Here is a 13,972-nt window from a genome sequence, read left to right on the forward strand (position 1 = left end):
CCACAAATACCATTCGGTAGCTACTTTCTTCCATACTTAGCAAACGATGAACAACGTGTCAGCAAAACGGCTGCATTAATATTGGAACCACATGCGAAAGCCGTAGTGGGCAATGGTGGCATAGCTGTCTCTACACCCATTTCGAAGGCTTTTTTGAAACGTGGAACACCCGCCAACGTTTACTTCAATCCAGAATCTATAGCAATAGCAGGAGTAGGTGGAAAAGCACATGCCCAGGCCGATTTAGAAATTGATTTAGTAGATTAACCATTTATATTACTTGAATATACTATATTTTGATTGCAGCTGAAGTACATTAATATTTTAAATTTGTAAATAATTGTATATAAGATTTATGTACGTAATTTATCGTAAACATGTTTAATCATATAAAATTAGTAGATGTTAATGAATTGGTTAGTAAAACAGCAGAATTTCATTTTAAGCACTCAGAACTTTCTTCTAGAACGCTTTTACGCTTGTGGCTTTGTAGTTTAAAATATTACTTCGTGGTGTATTTTGATAACTTTATGATTCCTTAAACGAATGTAGCCAGAACGCCCACAATCCTTCAATTCAGAAAGAATACTCATACCCTTACTATGGCGGCCTGCGTGGTCAAATCTTGCAAGTGGTTCGAACAAAAGATGGACAGGATAATATGTTTATCATAAGCCCACCATCTATTCCTACTGCCAGCGTCAAATCCCTTAGCAGTAAGAAAGCTAGTATTTCAACATCGGAAGGCCATGGTCAACTTAACAACAAACCGCCAACGTCGATTGCATTTGAACAAGATTTTAACCGAATACAGATAGCAGCAGCTCGTCTAGTTGCCCTTCAAGAAGTAGCAAAGCGTAAGGGTTCTTTTAGTGAGGAAGATAATCGTATTTATGCAGAGAGTTTACTGGAGTTGGGACATGCCGCACAGAACTTAGCGAATTTACACGAAACCGGCCAAATTAAAGATTTTAGTCTACTCCTACAACCCGATTTTGAACTACCGCATAATAAACCTTTGGTTCCACCGGAGTCAGTAGCTGAAATTGAAACTTCTGGTGGCGAACAAAAAGTTGACGAAGTTACAGAGCAACTGTTCAACGAAGAAGATCTTCTGCCTCCAAATACAGAGGATCCTTATGAGGACGTCAGTGATACAGTAGCAGTGACTGCGCCGAAAAAAGACGCTTCTGTTGCTGAAGCTAAACCAATAGGTAAGTTTAGTAATGCACAAAGATGAGCCTAAGTATTTTACCACCTGAGTGAATCCGCTTATATTTTTCATTACAATGTAGGATTATCAATTGCCGGCGAAGGTGGTGTTGCCTCATCTAAACCCAATGCAATAGCACTTTCTGGACGCAATGGTCTAGCAGTTTCCGCCCCTAAGGCGACTGCTATTGCAGGTGTATCAGCAGAAGAGGCAGCTGCTTTTAGTGTATCAATACCTAATAGAAATAATCTGGTCATAAAAAATGTGAATCACATGCCACAACGACCTGTGTATGATGACTACATCGAAGACTACAGTGACGTTTTACCATCACGTTCGACATTTACTCGTGATACGACGGTCACACATGGTTCATCTATTCCTGTTGTCAATAAAAAAACAAAGCTGCTGGGTGTAACAGAAGCTGGCAGTGAGCTTGCTTTCGCTGATTCTTTAGTTAAACAATGGAAGACTATAATAGCCGAGGATTATTCCGCATCAGCACGAAATGCTCCTAAACTGACATCAACAAAATACCTTAAGGAAGTGAGCGAATTCCCACAAAGATCAATCGATAAAAAGGCCTACTATTAATATTTATGCATATGTTTATGTGTGAAATTGAAGTTTAAATATTTCACCTATAATGAATAAAAGTGGATTTTTTTCATCCTAATAAAGTAATAATCCAAATCATAAACATGTAAGGAAGCGCTAAGTTCGGGTGTAACCGAACATTTCTACTCTCACAACTCGCAAGGATCAAATCAAAGGAAATACCTTCAGGAAAAACTATATATTAAAAAATGTTGCGAGAGAATTCAACGTTCATTGTTCGGCGAAACAAATTTACAATCAAATTTGTATCTTATTAACTTATATTATAGGTCATAGATTCAATTAATTTTATGACTACATTTTACTTCCCGTCCGTGAAAATTATATTAAAATCATCTTCAAATAAGATATATATATCTGACATAAACACAACGGATGAAGCTAAATATAATATATTAAGTTTATGTGAAAAACGTCTAACGCCAAGGATCTGAGTACACTACACTAGGGATATGAGGTTAAGACCAAAGTCTAGACCAACTCCATTCATATTAAGTGCTAAACTATTAATATTGTTTTTAATTTTTAACAAATTTTGTCCAATTAATTTACTATTAGGTATACTCGAGAACATATTTTCAAGCAATTTTATAAATAAATAACTCATACACTGACCGAAATATTCGGAATAAGGTTTGTTAGAATATCGAAAATCATTATATGTAGTATAAATAATTTAAAATATTTTCGACATTAAACTATAGTATACCCAGTATGTTCAGTTCATTTTTCTAATCTATCTTACATATTAAACGATAGGTTATAAAGCTAGGGAACAAAGCTTTGAAGATCTTATATTAGGTACATATGAAATAGGGGTAGTATTGACTTTTATTTATCTATTTTTGGCATTACAACATATTATTAACTGAAAAATATGCTCTCTGAGTTTAATTAAGGTACCTCACATACCCTCACCAATATATAAATAGTAAAGTCAACCGTATGTTTGAAAATTCTGATATTAATTATATGGAGGCTAGGGCAAGTTTTCACCTGATTTTATCAATTTTAAACACAAAAATACATTATTATCATAAAACCACCAATTAATTTCATTAAGATAACTCACATATTGACCGGTATAAAGTCATCCGGAGGTTCAAAAATTTTTCTATTAGGTATTGGGAACTAAGGGAATTATTGATCCAATTCAATTCATTTGTGACATACAGGCAATTTATTATCAGAAAAGAATTTTCTCCGAATTTCTTGAATACATCTCACAGATTGACCAATTTTTTCGATAAAAAGTTTGCAATGGGAACTGAGGTCCACATATTCGGTATCTACGGGCTTGAATAGTTTTACTTCGATTTAAACAGTTTTTGGTCATAAGATGGCACACTTCAAAGGCACTAGGCGTATTTTTCCCATTTTCGCACTGTAACATAGGAATATCAGAATAATATTTTGTACGGAATTTGGGTGAAATCGGTCGAGCATCATCGTCGTGTCTTGTATCTCGGGTGTAAAACTTTAAGACTTTGGCTCATTTATTTATAGATTTATCGCACTTTTAGTAGTTTTTAACAAAACCTTTATATGGGGAGTGAGCGGGGTATCATCCGAATTCACACATTTTCACACTATTGGTAGAGGTGCGACTTAGTTATGGCGATTTATAGGTTTTCGATTATTGGCCTTTTGTGGGCATGGCAGTCATCCTTGTCTGAGTAACAGCTCAAGTAACAGCTTGCACGGACGGACGGATAGACAATCACCCGGATTTCAACTATTCTCTTTATCCTGATCATTTATATATATATGTAACCCTATACCTAACTCGATTATTTTTAGGTGTTACAAACCGTTAGGTGAACAAAACTATTATACTCTGTAGCAAGGTGTTGAGTATAAAAATTACTTTAAGCTTTCCTTCCGTTAACAGCACAACAGCGATTTCTCAAGCTTATTGTCCAATTTTATGAGAGTACATTTACAATTTCGGTTGTCTAAAGAATTGAACTTTTTTTTTACATACTACTACTATAATATACCACTACCATAATTCGAGGTTTATTTCAGTACAATTTTTCTTAGCCTTTAATATATTGTTAGCCGTTTTTTAACGGAAAACGTATCACTATGAAACAAAGTAGAAAATGTTTACGTAGCTATAATTGTCAACGCAATTTTATATTCTGGCAACACCACTTATTAAATACAATTCACCACACCCACTTAATAAACATTTTTACAAAGCTTCACTTTAAAGCTTGGATTTAAAAACTTAACCCGTTAATTTTAAACAAATTTCGTTAAGATAGCTTATTCGGCATTCATTAAACCTTTAGAGACGAAAGAAGATTTCTTAATATAATAAAAATAAACTAAACCATAACTTAAGATATATCTTTATATATGAGCATTATTTGTATCGTAGGTGTGATCTAAGAACCATATTTCCGTCCTACCATAATAGTATACTTTGTGCTACTATTATATGAAGGATGACACATACTTATGCATATTCAATGTTCTTCGACTAACCGGTTATTGAATTGGCAACATGCAAAATAAAACTTTCCTGCGTCGTCTGTGATTTTCAAGCTGAAAATAGAGCAGCCTTAATATAAAAGTTCAGCCGATACTAATATCTGCCGTACTGTTCTGATGTTTAAAGCTATGCTACTAAGGCTCTAACTACATTGTATGGATGCTATTTGCGTGCGTATGTGTACCAATACATGCCTATAGTTAGATACATCTGGCGCGAGAAATGCATCAAGGAAACGTTATAAAAGATCCTCCGCGTCTGCAATGGTCATCAGTTTCATATTGACTGCTTAAGCAACTATTTAATGTATAAAAAATAGGAAAACAATTTTTTGCCTGCATTCAATCATTAAATTTATAATAAATTCAGTGCGAGCTGTAAAAACAACATCCAGCACAAAGAAGAAAAACAAAAGTAAGTTAACAATTTAATATTTTACAGATAATTTCATCTTGACATAAATGTTACAACCGTGGTGTGTTAATGGAATTATTTAAATTTTGTTAATTTAAATTTTACCAATTTAAGTTATTTTATAATAGTTTTATAAAAGAAATATATTGTTTAGTAAGACAATGTCTCAAAATTCTCTGAAAGTTTTCAAAATTTTGTATAAAATATTCACATAATAAGTAGAGGATCTCGTAGTAAATAGCAACGAGAGAAAATTTTCTATATTGAAATTAATTAAATAAAATAGAAAAATGTATGTGTTATTCAAATATATTATATTTTCACACAGTTACAATTATGCAAAAGAAAAAGTTGTTAAACTTCTGTTCAGAATGCGAATATTCGTTACGTACTATATCATATTTTTACATATTAGGTACAAATAGATTCGACTGTTAGTCAAAAACTGTAGTTCGAAAATAATCATAAATAAAACTATCTCCAATGTATTGTTATTCACTCATATTGCTAGGATTTTGGCCTTTTAAACAAACAATATAGTTAGTACAACGTACTTATTTACAATAACCGGTCAACAACGTACCTGCACATAGGTATGTACCTACTTAAAAATTGATCCTGTCACTGCTTACCTAAGGCACTCTTCGACTATGCATTTAACTACGTCTAAAAATAAATTCCGGATTGACCAGCAGAACTGCCCTGACCAGAACTTGTAGCTTCGATTTCAAAACCAGAAAATTAATTATGCATACTTGCGTAGCATATACATAAAAAAGTCGATATATGTATATATACATATTCACCTATAAATAAATGAATGGATATACAAAATGTATATGGGTAATTGTTTTAATAACTGATAGTCCTTAAATACCCATATGTATTAACAAATGTGCATAGATATAATGTTTAATAATACACAAATGTTTCCTTACAGATGCTGAATTACTTTCTGCTGTGCTCTTGTATTGTTCCTGCTTTGTTAGGTGCACCGATTCCAATGACACAAAACGATGTTGCTTCCCATATAGTTATTATTACACCGCAAGCCCAAGTTCATCTGGAACCGGCAATCAAATACGATACTGCTACATTTATTCATAATCTCTCCCCATTAGCCCGCATCTCATCTTCAAATGATGATACTATTTTCTACGTTCCAGCTAATACTCCTGCTCCAATTATTCCCGTTGAAAACATAAGCGTAGGACGTGCGAATATCAGAGAACAACCACATAAAGTAGAAACCAAGCAATGGGATCAGATTTCGCAACAAATTCAACAAGCTGTGCAAACTGGTTCATCGCAGCTAGGGCCGCAGTTAAGTGAAGCAGCAACTGCAGCCTCCAGTGCTGCAGCAGCTGCCGGCCAAGGACTATTTCCCGCCTTATTTCCTTCAGGCGGTAGTTCACCATCCAATACTGCAAATAAGAATGATAAGCCAACAATCGAATCTTTATTGACTAGCAATGCTCGTGTCTATGCACTCACTCCGGCTGTGTCCCATGTTGTCGATTTTATTCATTCGCCGTTATTCATCGGACCAATTTCAGCTATACGAACACGCAGTATACAAGAAAGTGAAACTAAGACCCGATCACCCGAAACATTAGTAGTTGAGACTAATCCTCTAAATGAAATACCTTTCAATGCTAATAAAAAGACTTTTGGTGATGTTATAAAAATGCAGGCACAGCAGGAACTTAAAGGCAATTTAGAGGTAGATAATTTGGGAAATGAGGGAAAGAAGAACGAATTCAATGAAACTGATAATAATGGACAAAGTAAGTGTGTATGAACTACTTTATTCTGTTCCTTAATGTGTTTATAACACAGCTGTTAAATTTAAATTACGATTATTATATTTCAAATATTCTGTTAACATAACGTTTAATACAGTTCTTGGAAACGAAAACCAAGAAATTGAAAAATTTTTTAAAAAAATTATGGCTACAACCAACAAATTTAATAAAAGAATTGATATATTTGATCACACTTTCATGAGCTTTGGTCGGATTTCCATACATACATACATAAATATATACATACTACGCAGTTCTTCTAAATTGTATGGAAAGAAAACTTTTTTGATATAAAATATAATATAAAAAATAATCAACAAATTCTTACTTTTTAATTATTGAATTTTACAAAAGTCAGTCGCATTATGTTTTTAATTTCTTGGTTATCGATCAATAATAATTAAAATGTGGATCCTTAGAAAACTTAAAAAGCTTCTGTAACTTGCAAAATTTTCAGAAGAACAACGTTATGGGAATATATTACAACAGCCAATAAAGGAGGTAGTTAATCAACAACAATCTACACAGCTTAAAAATTCAGCATTTGTTGTTGGTAATGGAGGAATTCGTGAAAAAATTACCCAACCAACAAACTCTAAGGTAGCTTAAAATAAAATTGATGGTATGACATACGAACGTAAATATATAAAAGGGTACTCGTTACCATAAAAACTAGTACCCACAGCTAAGAAATAATTACTAACACAATGACTTTTATAATTTACCATACTAACGCACAAAAATACACTCGATTATGAAAAATGTGTATGAGTAAATAAATGTTTTAATAATGAAAATGTATACATTCATATTTACGACTATCAACGCAATCAACTGTACGTTTATCATCATAATCATAATAATAATACTTGTAATAACAGTCAATACAACTTTAAAAAGACACATATAACAACGATTTATTCAAATTATTTTTTTATTTATAACGGTATGTAATACTTATCATACAAATACATATATAATTGTATATATTATATATACTTATATATATGTTATTGCGCAATTTAAGTAATTAAACTGTAGATCTCAGTCACGATCTTTCATGCTTACAAACGTGGTAAGTAAGTATATACTTATATATCTATTTATTTATTTGTACAACTACATACATATATGCAAGTTTATTAGAGATACGAATGAGCCCATGCGATCTAGTATACGTAATTGACTTTAGTTATTATCATTTGAATCCAACTCACACAACGGTATGGATATACAGCATACTAAATAACGTTTGTTGACAATTTTTACCAAAATACAGACGAGGTTTTCATTTGAACAAATAGTAATCTATTACACAATATTACACAATATTTTCTTACTAGTTATCCTCTTCTATTTTTGTATTATAAATCTAAATTATGATATAATATACTTGGAGATATATCACTAATATTCAGTCTTTGGCCATGACTTTGTAATCATCATCATATTCGCCTATTGCGATAAACTCTATCAAATCAGGATTATTTTCTTGCGGAGTCGATTCACCCTTCAAGGTATTGAGAGACTGTGTCAAACTGCTATTCCCATCTTGAACCGATGTAGTATCCAAAGAGGAAAGGGTTTCTTTTGTAACCACTTCGTCTGCAGCTATGTTGTCTACAGAAAATGTGGAACTTCCTACTTCACTAGTATCAGTGTATTTATAAACTGAAAAGTATGTTTGGATACGTTGAATGATGCGCTCTAGAAATGGCGGAAATTTATGTTCGGTGCCTTCACCATAAATTTTAATGACCCATTTATTATTACTGATCGCCTGTTGTAGATTTAGTCTTACGCTGCCAAAAACAGAGTTATGCAGTAAGAGATGTTGCGGATTAGTATTATTCTGCAATCTACTTGGCAGGAATAAAGTTACATTAGGTATAGATTGTATATAACCAAACTGTTTTACACTCCCTCTGCTTCCATTGCCAAGATTAAAAACATTCGCTTTCTCTGATGATACGCTCCATAATAAAGGTAGAATCCGCGCCTGTGTAGTGGTCTTGCCAAATATAATAACATAACAAATGAAACCCGAACACAAAAAGCTCGAAAAAGTTTTGGTACTACTGTGAAATATGATCATATTAATAGAAATATTTGTATTACTTCTTCACACTAGAGCACTTGTCTAATATGTACCGTCCTCGTTTGCTTCAATGAACTAACTGTTAGTTTAACGGCTTGTGGACTAGTCTTGCGCATTAATCACATGATGTCGCTTTAAGTTACCAACAAAATGCACGCAACCAGCATTTGTAATTGGTATCGGCTGCAATTCGGCCTTCACCTCTGTACGATTCATTTGAATCTCTAAGACTATTAACTGCAATATTACTCGGTACTCTCCAAATATAGGTTTGAATACATATGTCTAATATAAAAGAGTATTACCACTTTTTGTAAGGTTTTTAATAGTGTACTCTGATGATATAATGTATATATATCTCATTTATGGTGTACTCGATACATAGCCGCACACAGTTGAAGGTGGTGGTGAAAGTGAAAAAATCAAATAAATACATACATCAGTATGTAAAACTGGTTAAAAACGGCAAATTTTTCGAAAAATTGCACATAAATCTTACTGAAATTAAATGAGAAATTCTGATGCATTTACCCCTGGTACGAATATTTTTTGTATGAACCATTAATACTAAAGTGATAATGCATAAAAAAGGTTGTGGATTTATTAGTTTGCGAGTTATTGTGCTAAGAGTGACACTACTTTTGTTATAACAAAAACAATGGATTATAAATTATTTCGTGTGTTAATTTTACACTGATTCTTGATGGGAAAAAATACCGTTCAAGCGAAGCAATGGCTTAAAAAGTGTTATGGGGATTCAGCACGATCAGGAACCACAATAAAACGTTGGTTTGCTGACTTCAAACGTGGTCGTAGAAACACCAATGATGCAAATCACAGTGGGCATCCAAATGAGGCTGTAACATCAGCAAACATAAAAAAATCCACAAAAGCGTTCTGAATCGAAAAGTGAAGTTGCATGATATAGCTGACATCGTCCAAAGCGTTTGAAAGCACAACAACCAGCTGGAGAGGTTACGGCCTCGGTATTTTGGGATATGAAAGGTGTAATATTTATCGACTATCTTGAGAAGGAAAAAACCATCAATAGTGACCATTATATAGCGTTATTAGAACGTTTAAAATCTGAAATTGCAAACAATCGACCGAAATAATGTTGTTTCATCAAGACAAGGCACCGTGTCATAAGTTCATCAAAATGAAGATCAAAATGCATGAATTGTACTTTGAATTGCTACCGCATCTACCTTATTCTGCTTTTTTGGCTCCCAGCGACTATTGGTTGTTCGCAGACCTCAAAAAAATGCTCGCCGGTAAGAAATGTCACTCGAATGTAGAGGTTATCACTGAAACTAAGGCCTATTTTAAGGTAAAAGACAAATCGTTCTACAAAAGTGGTATTGAAATGTTAGAGCGCTGCTGGAAGGATTGTGTTGCATTGAGATGTTTTCTTTGTTAGGCCCGGGACTTTTCAGTCCTAGTATTAAAAATATGTAATCATTATTTTTCAAAACAAAATAAACATCGATGTATGTGCAACTTTTCAAACATTGGTTTTCTGAGTTCATTAGGGATTACTAAATTTCAATATTCAGAATTATTTGTCCGATAGAATACTTCATAAAAGTTTTAAAATGTATTAATTATTTCATTTTTTATTGCTTTGTATATTCTTTAAATAAGCCAGGACTGGTAAGTCGTTTATATATACTCGTAGATCTCGTGATAAATTTCGGTTGTTTCCAAACATGCTCACTCACTTAGATTTATTTCTACATTATGCTTCATATCCTATTATATTAAAATTAACCCAATGAACACAAATAACGATAATCGTGATATTTGTGTTATTGTGAGAATTTAATATATTGGGTATATGAGAGAAAAAACAAAGGGGAAATCCTTATATAATTATATTAGCTCTAGACCGATTTCATTCATATTCAACACCACATTATATTGTAATAAATTATTCTTACCATAATATATCAAAGATTATACGTGTACCTAATTTTAGTCATTATTTTCTGTAAAGCTCAGCCATTCGAACTGAGTATCTCGGGCTTGAAAATTAATAGTCTTTATGGAAGAAGTAGCTTGAAGACACTATTTGCGCACAGGTTTCTTCCGAAATCTTCATTGCTGCTTGATTTATATATTATATTATATTAAAAAGTGAAAGAATCAACCATAACACCTTTCCTTCTGACATGTTTCTTTAGCGAGTTAACGTACTTTTAGTAGGGTGGTGGGCGTGGCTATCATCTGATTTCACCCATTTTAACACTGTATGATTAAATGCACACGTATAACATTCGATTGGTTTTAGATGTTACAAACAACCATTAGGTGAACAAAACTCTAATACATTCTGCATTATATGCACGTTGTTGTGTCCGCTTATTTGTTTTTTAATATCAGTGTAGACAGCATCCGTCTTTCGATATACGAGGTGTGTTCAAAGGAAAAGGTGAATTTTGAATTTTTTTTTTTAAGTACTTATTTATTCATCAATATCTATTTTTTCCCCTTCAAAGTAATCCCCCTAGGATATATACACTTGCGCCAACGCTTTTTCCAATCCTCGAAGCACTTCTGAAATGCGCTCTTCGGTATAGGCATCAGCTCTTTCTCGATTCTGACTTGATCTCATCAATTGTGACAAAACGCTTTCCGTTTATTGGTTTCTTCAGTTTTGGGAATAGGAAAAGTCGCAGGAAGCCAAATCTAGTGAATACGGTGATTTTTTTTAAGTACTTATTTATTCATCAATATCTATTTTTTCCCCTTCAAAGTAATCCCCCTAGGATATATACACTTGCGCCAACGCTTTTTCCAATCCTCGAAGCACTTCTGAAATGCGCTCTTCGGTATAGGCATCAGCTCTTTCTCGATTCTGACTTGATCTCATCAATTGTGACAAAACGCTTTCCGTTTATTGGTTTCTTCAGTTTTGGGAATAGGAAAAGTCGCAGGAAGCCAAATCTAGTGAATACAGCAGATTGATGTGCCAACATTCTCTGCTACTTCCTAGTGTTTCGACGATTTTCAAATATAATTTTTTTCACTGTTTCGATGCTCTCTCCAGGATGCTCATCGTCATCAACATCTTCTCGGCCTTCTGTAAAGCGTTTGTACCACTTACAAGTATAAATACTTTTTTGAGACAAAGTGGTCAGAGTCAACATTTCAAGTGCCTTGGATCACTTTAATACATATTCTTTGATCCATTTCTTTCAAAAGTCAAAAATCGAAAAGCACACAAAAACGTGACTAACCTTTTCTGTTATTAATAACTAATAGAAATTGGCTCCTAATGCAAGCACATGATAAACATATGTGTCCGATTATAATAAAAACAAAATATCGATAATCAAATGTACACAGCCCGCGAAAAATCAAAATTCACCTTTTCCTTTGAACACACCTCGTATAATTGTGAAAATCCAATGGTATTTAGACCAAAAAAAAAAAGTTATGGAAGTAATATCCACCGGAATATAAAATGATCTAAGCAATCGAACTATCGAAAGTTTTCTCCGCCTTATTCAATAATTTGATAACTGCTTACCATAAAATATCATATTTACATGTAATTGAATGGTATGTATAACATATAATATGTAGATGTATATAAAAATGTTCTGCACATTAGTCATGAAAGCATAAATCTGGTTTTCGGATCTATTCTGTATAAAAATGTGTTTTGCACCACTCTATTATACTCAAATGAATGTAAACAGTTAGTCATAATGCTCATCTTATTAAATCTTAATATCTTGACGTCTTTATATAACTCCGTCAATAAATGTTGTATAGATTAGTTAAAAAAATTTCGGTGGCTGAATCACTTTAAAAAACATATGTATATAGACAGTATTGTCCGAAACAATGGTGTATATAGTTTTTAATAATAAAAAATACAGCAACAAATCCAGCTTAGTATTGTAATTTTTGAAACATACGCAATTTTTTGTACTTCGTATGGTAACTTACTTGGATATATCTGAGGATATATTACCTGTTCTAATAGTTACACCATTAAATGAATTAAAATTAGTTTTTTTAAATAGCCCTATACGGATTTAACTATTTAGTAGAATAAGCTGCTTTAGTTTCGAACGCTAGTGTATGTGCAAATCAAAGAATTATAAGTCGACAAAACTTGTTTTGACTCAATTCAAAGAGATGAATGTATATTATTAGCAGTGAGGTTTTCCCTATTTGAGCTGAGTAACTTATAGTCACCTAAAATGCAAAACAACGAATAATCAAAAAAATCGAAAATGTGGTTTTTATCAATTACGATTGCCTACATTATATTATATACATATGTATGTACAAAGTTGTAAGTTTCCGCTCAGTTCAGATATAACCAATTTAATATCAAAATTAACATTTTTTTTTCAATAAAAAGCATTTTAATTTATATAATTTTTTCTTCTCCTGTAAACTTATGAAAACTTATGTGTGATGTTACGTTTTTTTATATTAGATGACGATATACATGTATTAGCATACATTACTCATCACTGAGTAACTAAAAATTAAAATTCTATTTTTGGCGCGAATTCTCTATTTGTAATGAATGAAATGGGAAATTCCTTTAAAGTTTGCAAATGTAAATTAAATAAGTATGCAAATAATATTATTTTATAAATTTAATGTCTTTTATAATAATTATTTGAATTGCGTTAAGGTGTGAATTCCTGGTTAGAGATTTTCAATCTAATACTAATAATGCTCGAATGTTTGTAGTAATAAATGACTATTTTAATTTAAATTCAAACACAATTATACTCATCATTGGTTCTTACTTCCGTCACACAGGAGACAATTAATTAATCAAGAAAATACCGCAAAACTATAAAGATTTAAACGAAAAATAAACATTATTAGAATCTCAAATATATACATAGGTAATTAATATTAAACAATATAGTACACATGAAAATAAATAATAATTATTTTTTATTATTTGTATGAAATATACAGTAAGATACAATTGTATGTAGTTTTTGTAACCGCTCGAATTGCGTAGACGAGTGCATAAAAGTCCAATGGAAGTAGCTTTGATCACTAGATGAGAGGTCAGATATAATTATATATATGTATACAAATGTACATATTTATCAACGGTGAGTTGTTTATATTAACGAAATATTAGAATTTGTGTCTGAGCAAGAAACCGGCATTATTCTCTTGAAATTTTGACACTGTCGACGGATGAGACGGAGATGATGCTGTCTGATTAGCTGGGAGAATCTTCATTTAAAACAAGTTTTTTGCATATTCACATTTTGTGAGTTCTATAGAATTTGTAAAAGGTTTTTACGTTTTATCTCAATTTGCTTATCTTCAAT

The 13,972-nt window shown here is 32.4% G+C and overlaps 2 protein-coding genes across 2 annotated transcripts; both read left to right on the plus strand.

The window, feature by feature from the left end:
- The first annotated feature begins 284 nt into the window (after positions 1-284).
- Positions 285-2,644, plus strand: LOC118679746 (uncharacterized). Its single transcript, XM_036363712.2, has 2 exons — positions 285-1,214; positions 1,296-2,644. Exons 1-2 carry the CDS (start codon positions 662-664, stop codon positions 1,805-1,807), a joined length of 1,065 nt encoding a protein of 354 aa, XP_036219605.2. The 5' UTR covers positions 285-661; the 3' UTR covers positions 1,808-2,644.
- Positions 2,645-4,596: 1,952 nt separating this feature from the next.
- LOC106619547 (uncharacterized) lies at positions 4,597-7,347 on the plus strand. Its single transcript, XM_014237679.3, has 3 exons — positions 4,597-4,745; positions 5,686-6,532; positions 7,008-7,347. Exons 2-3 carry the CDS (start codon positions 5,686-5,688, stop codon positions 7,157-7,159), a joined length of 999 nt encoding a protein of 332 aa, XP_014093154.3. The 5' UTR covers positions 4,597-4,745; the 3' UTR covers positions 7,160-7,347.
- Positions 7,348-13,972: the final 6,625 nt, after the last annotated feature.

Source organism: Bactrocera oleae, chromosome 6 (assembly GCF_042242935.1).
Source record: "Bactrocera oleae isolate idBacOlea1 chromosome 6, idBacOlea1, whole genome shotgun sequence".
Classification (NCBI taxonomy): Eukaryota; Metazoa; Arthropoda; class Insecta; order Diptera; family Tephritidae; genus Bactrocera; species Bactrocera oleae.

Excerpts from the sequence above, each read along its gene's own strand:
- LOC106619547 (XM_014237679.3), top strand. The coding sequence starts at position 5,686 with ATGCTGAATTACTTTCTGCTGTGCTCTTGTATTGTTCCTGCTTTGTTA. Across the intron at positions 6,533-7,007 it reads AACTGATAATAATGGACAAA|AAGAACAACGTTATGGGAAT; the intron begins GTAAGTGTGTAT and ends CAAAATTTTCAG.
- LOC118679746 (XM_036363712.2), top strand. The coding sequence starts at position 662 with ATGTTTATCATAAGCCCACCATCTATTCCTACTGCCAGCGTCAAATCC. Across the intron at positions 1,215-1,295 it reads TGCTGAAGCTAAACCAATAG|GATTATCAATTGCCGGCGAA; the intron begins GTAAGTTTAGTA and ends ATTACAATGTAG.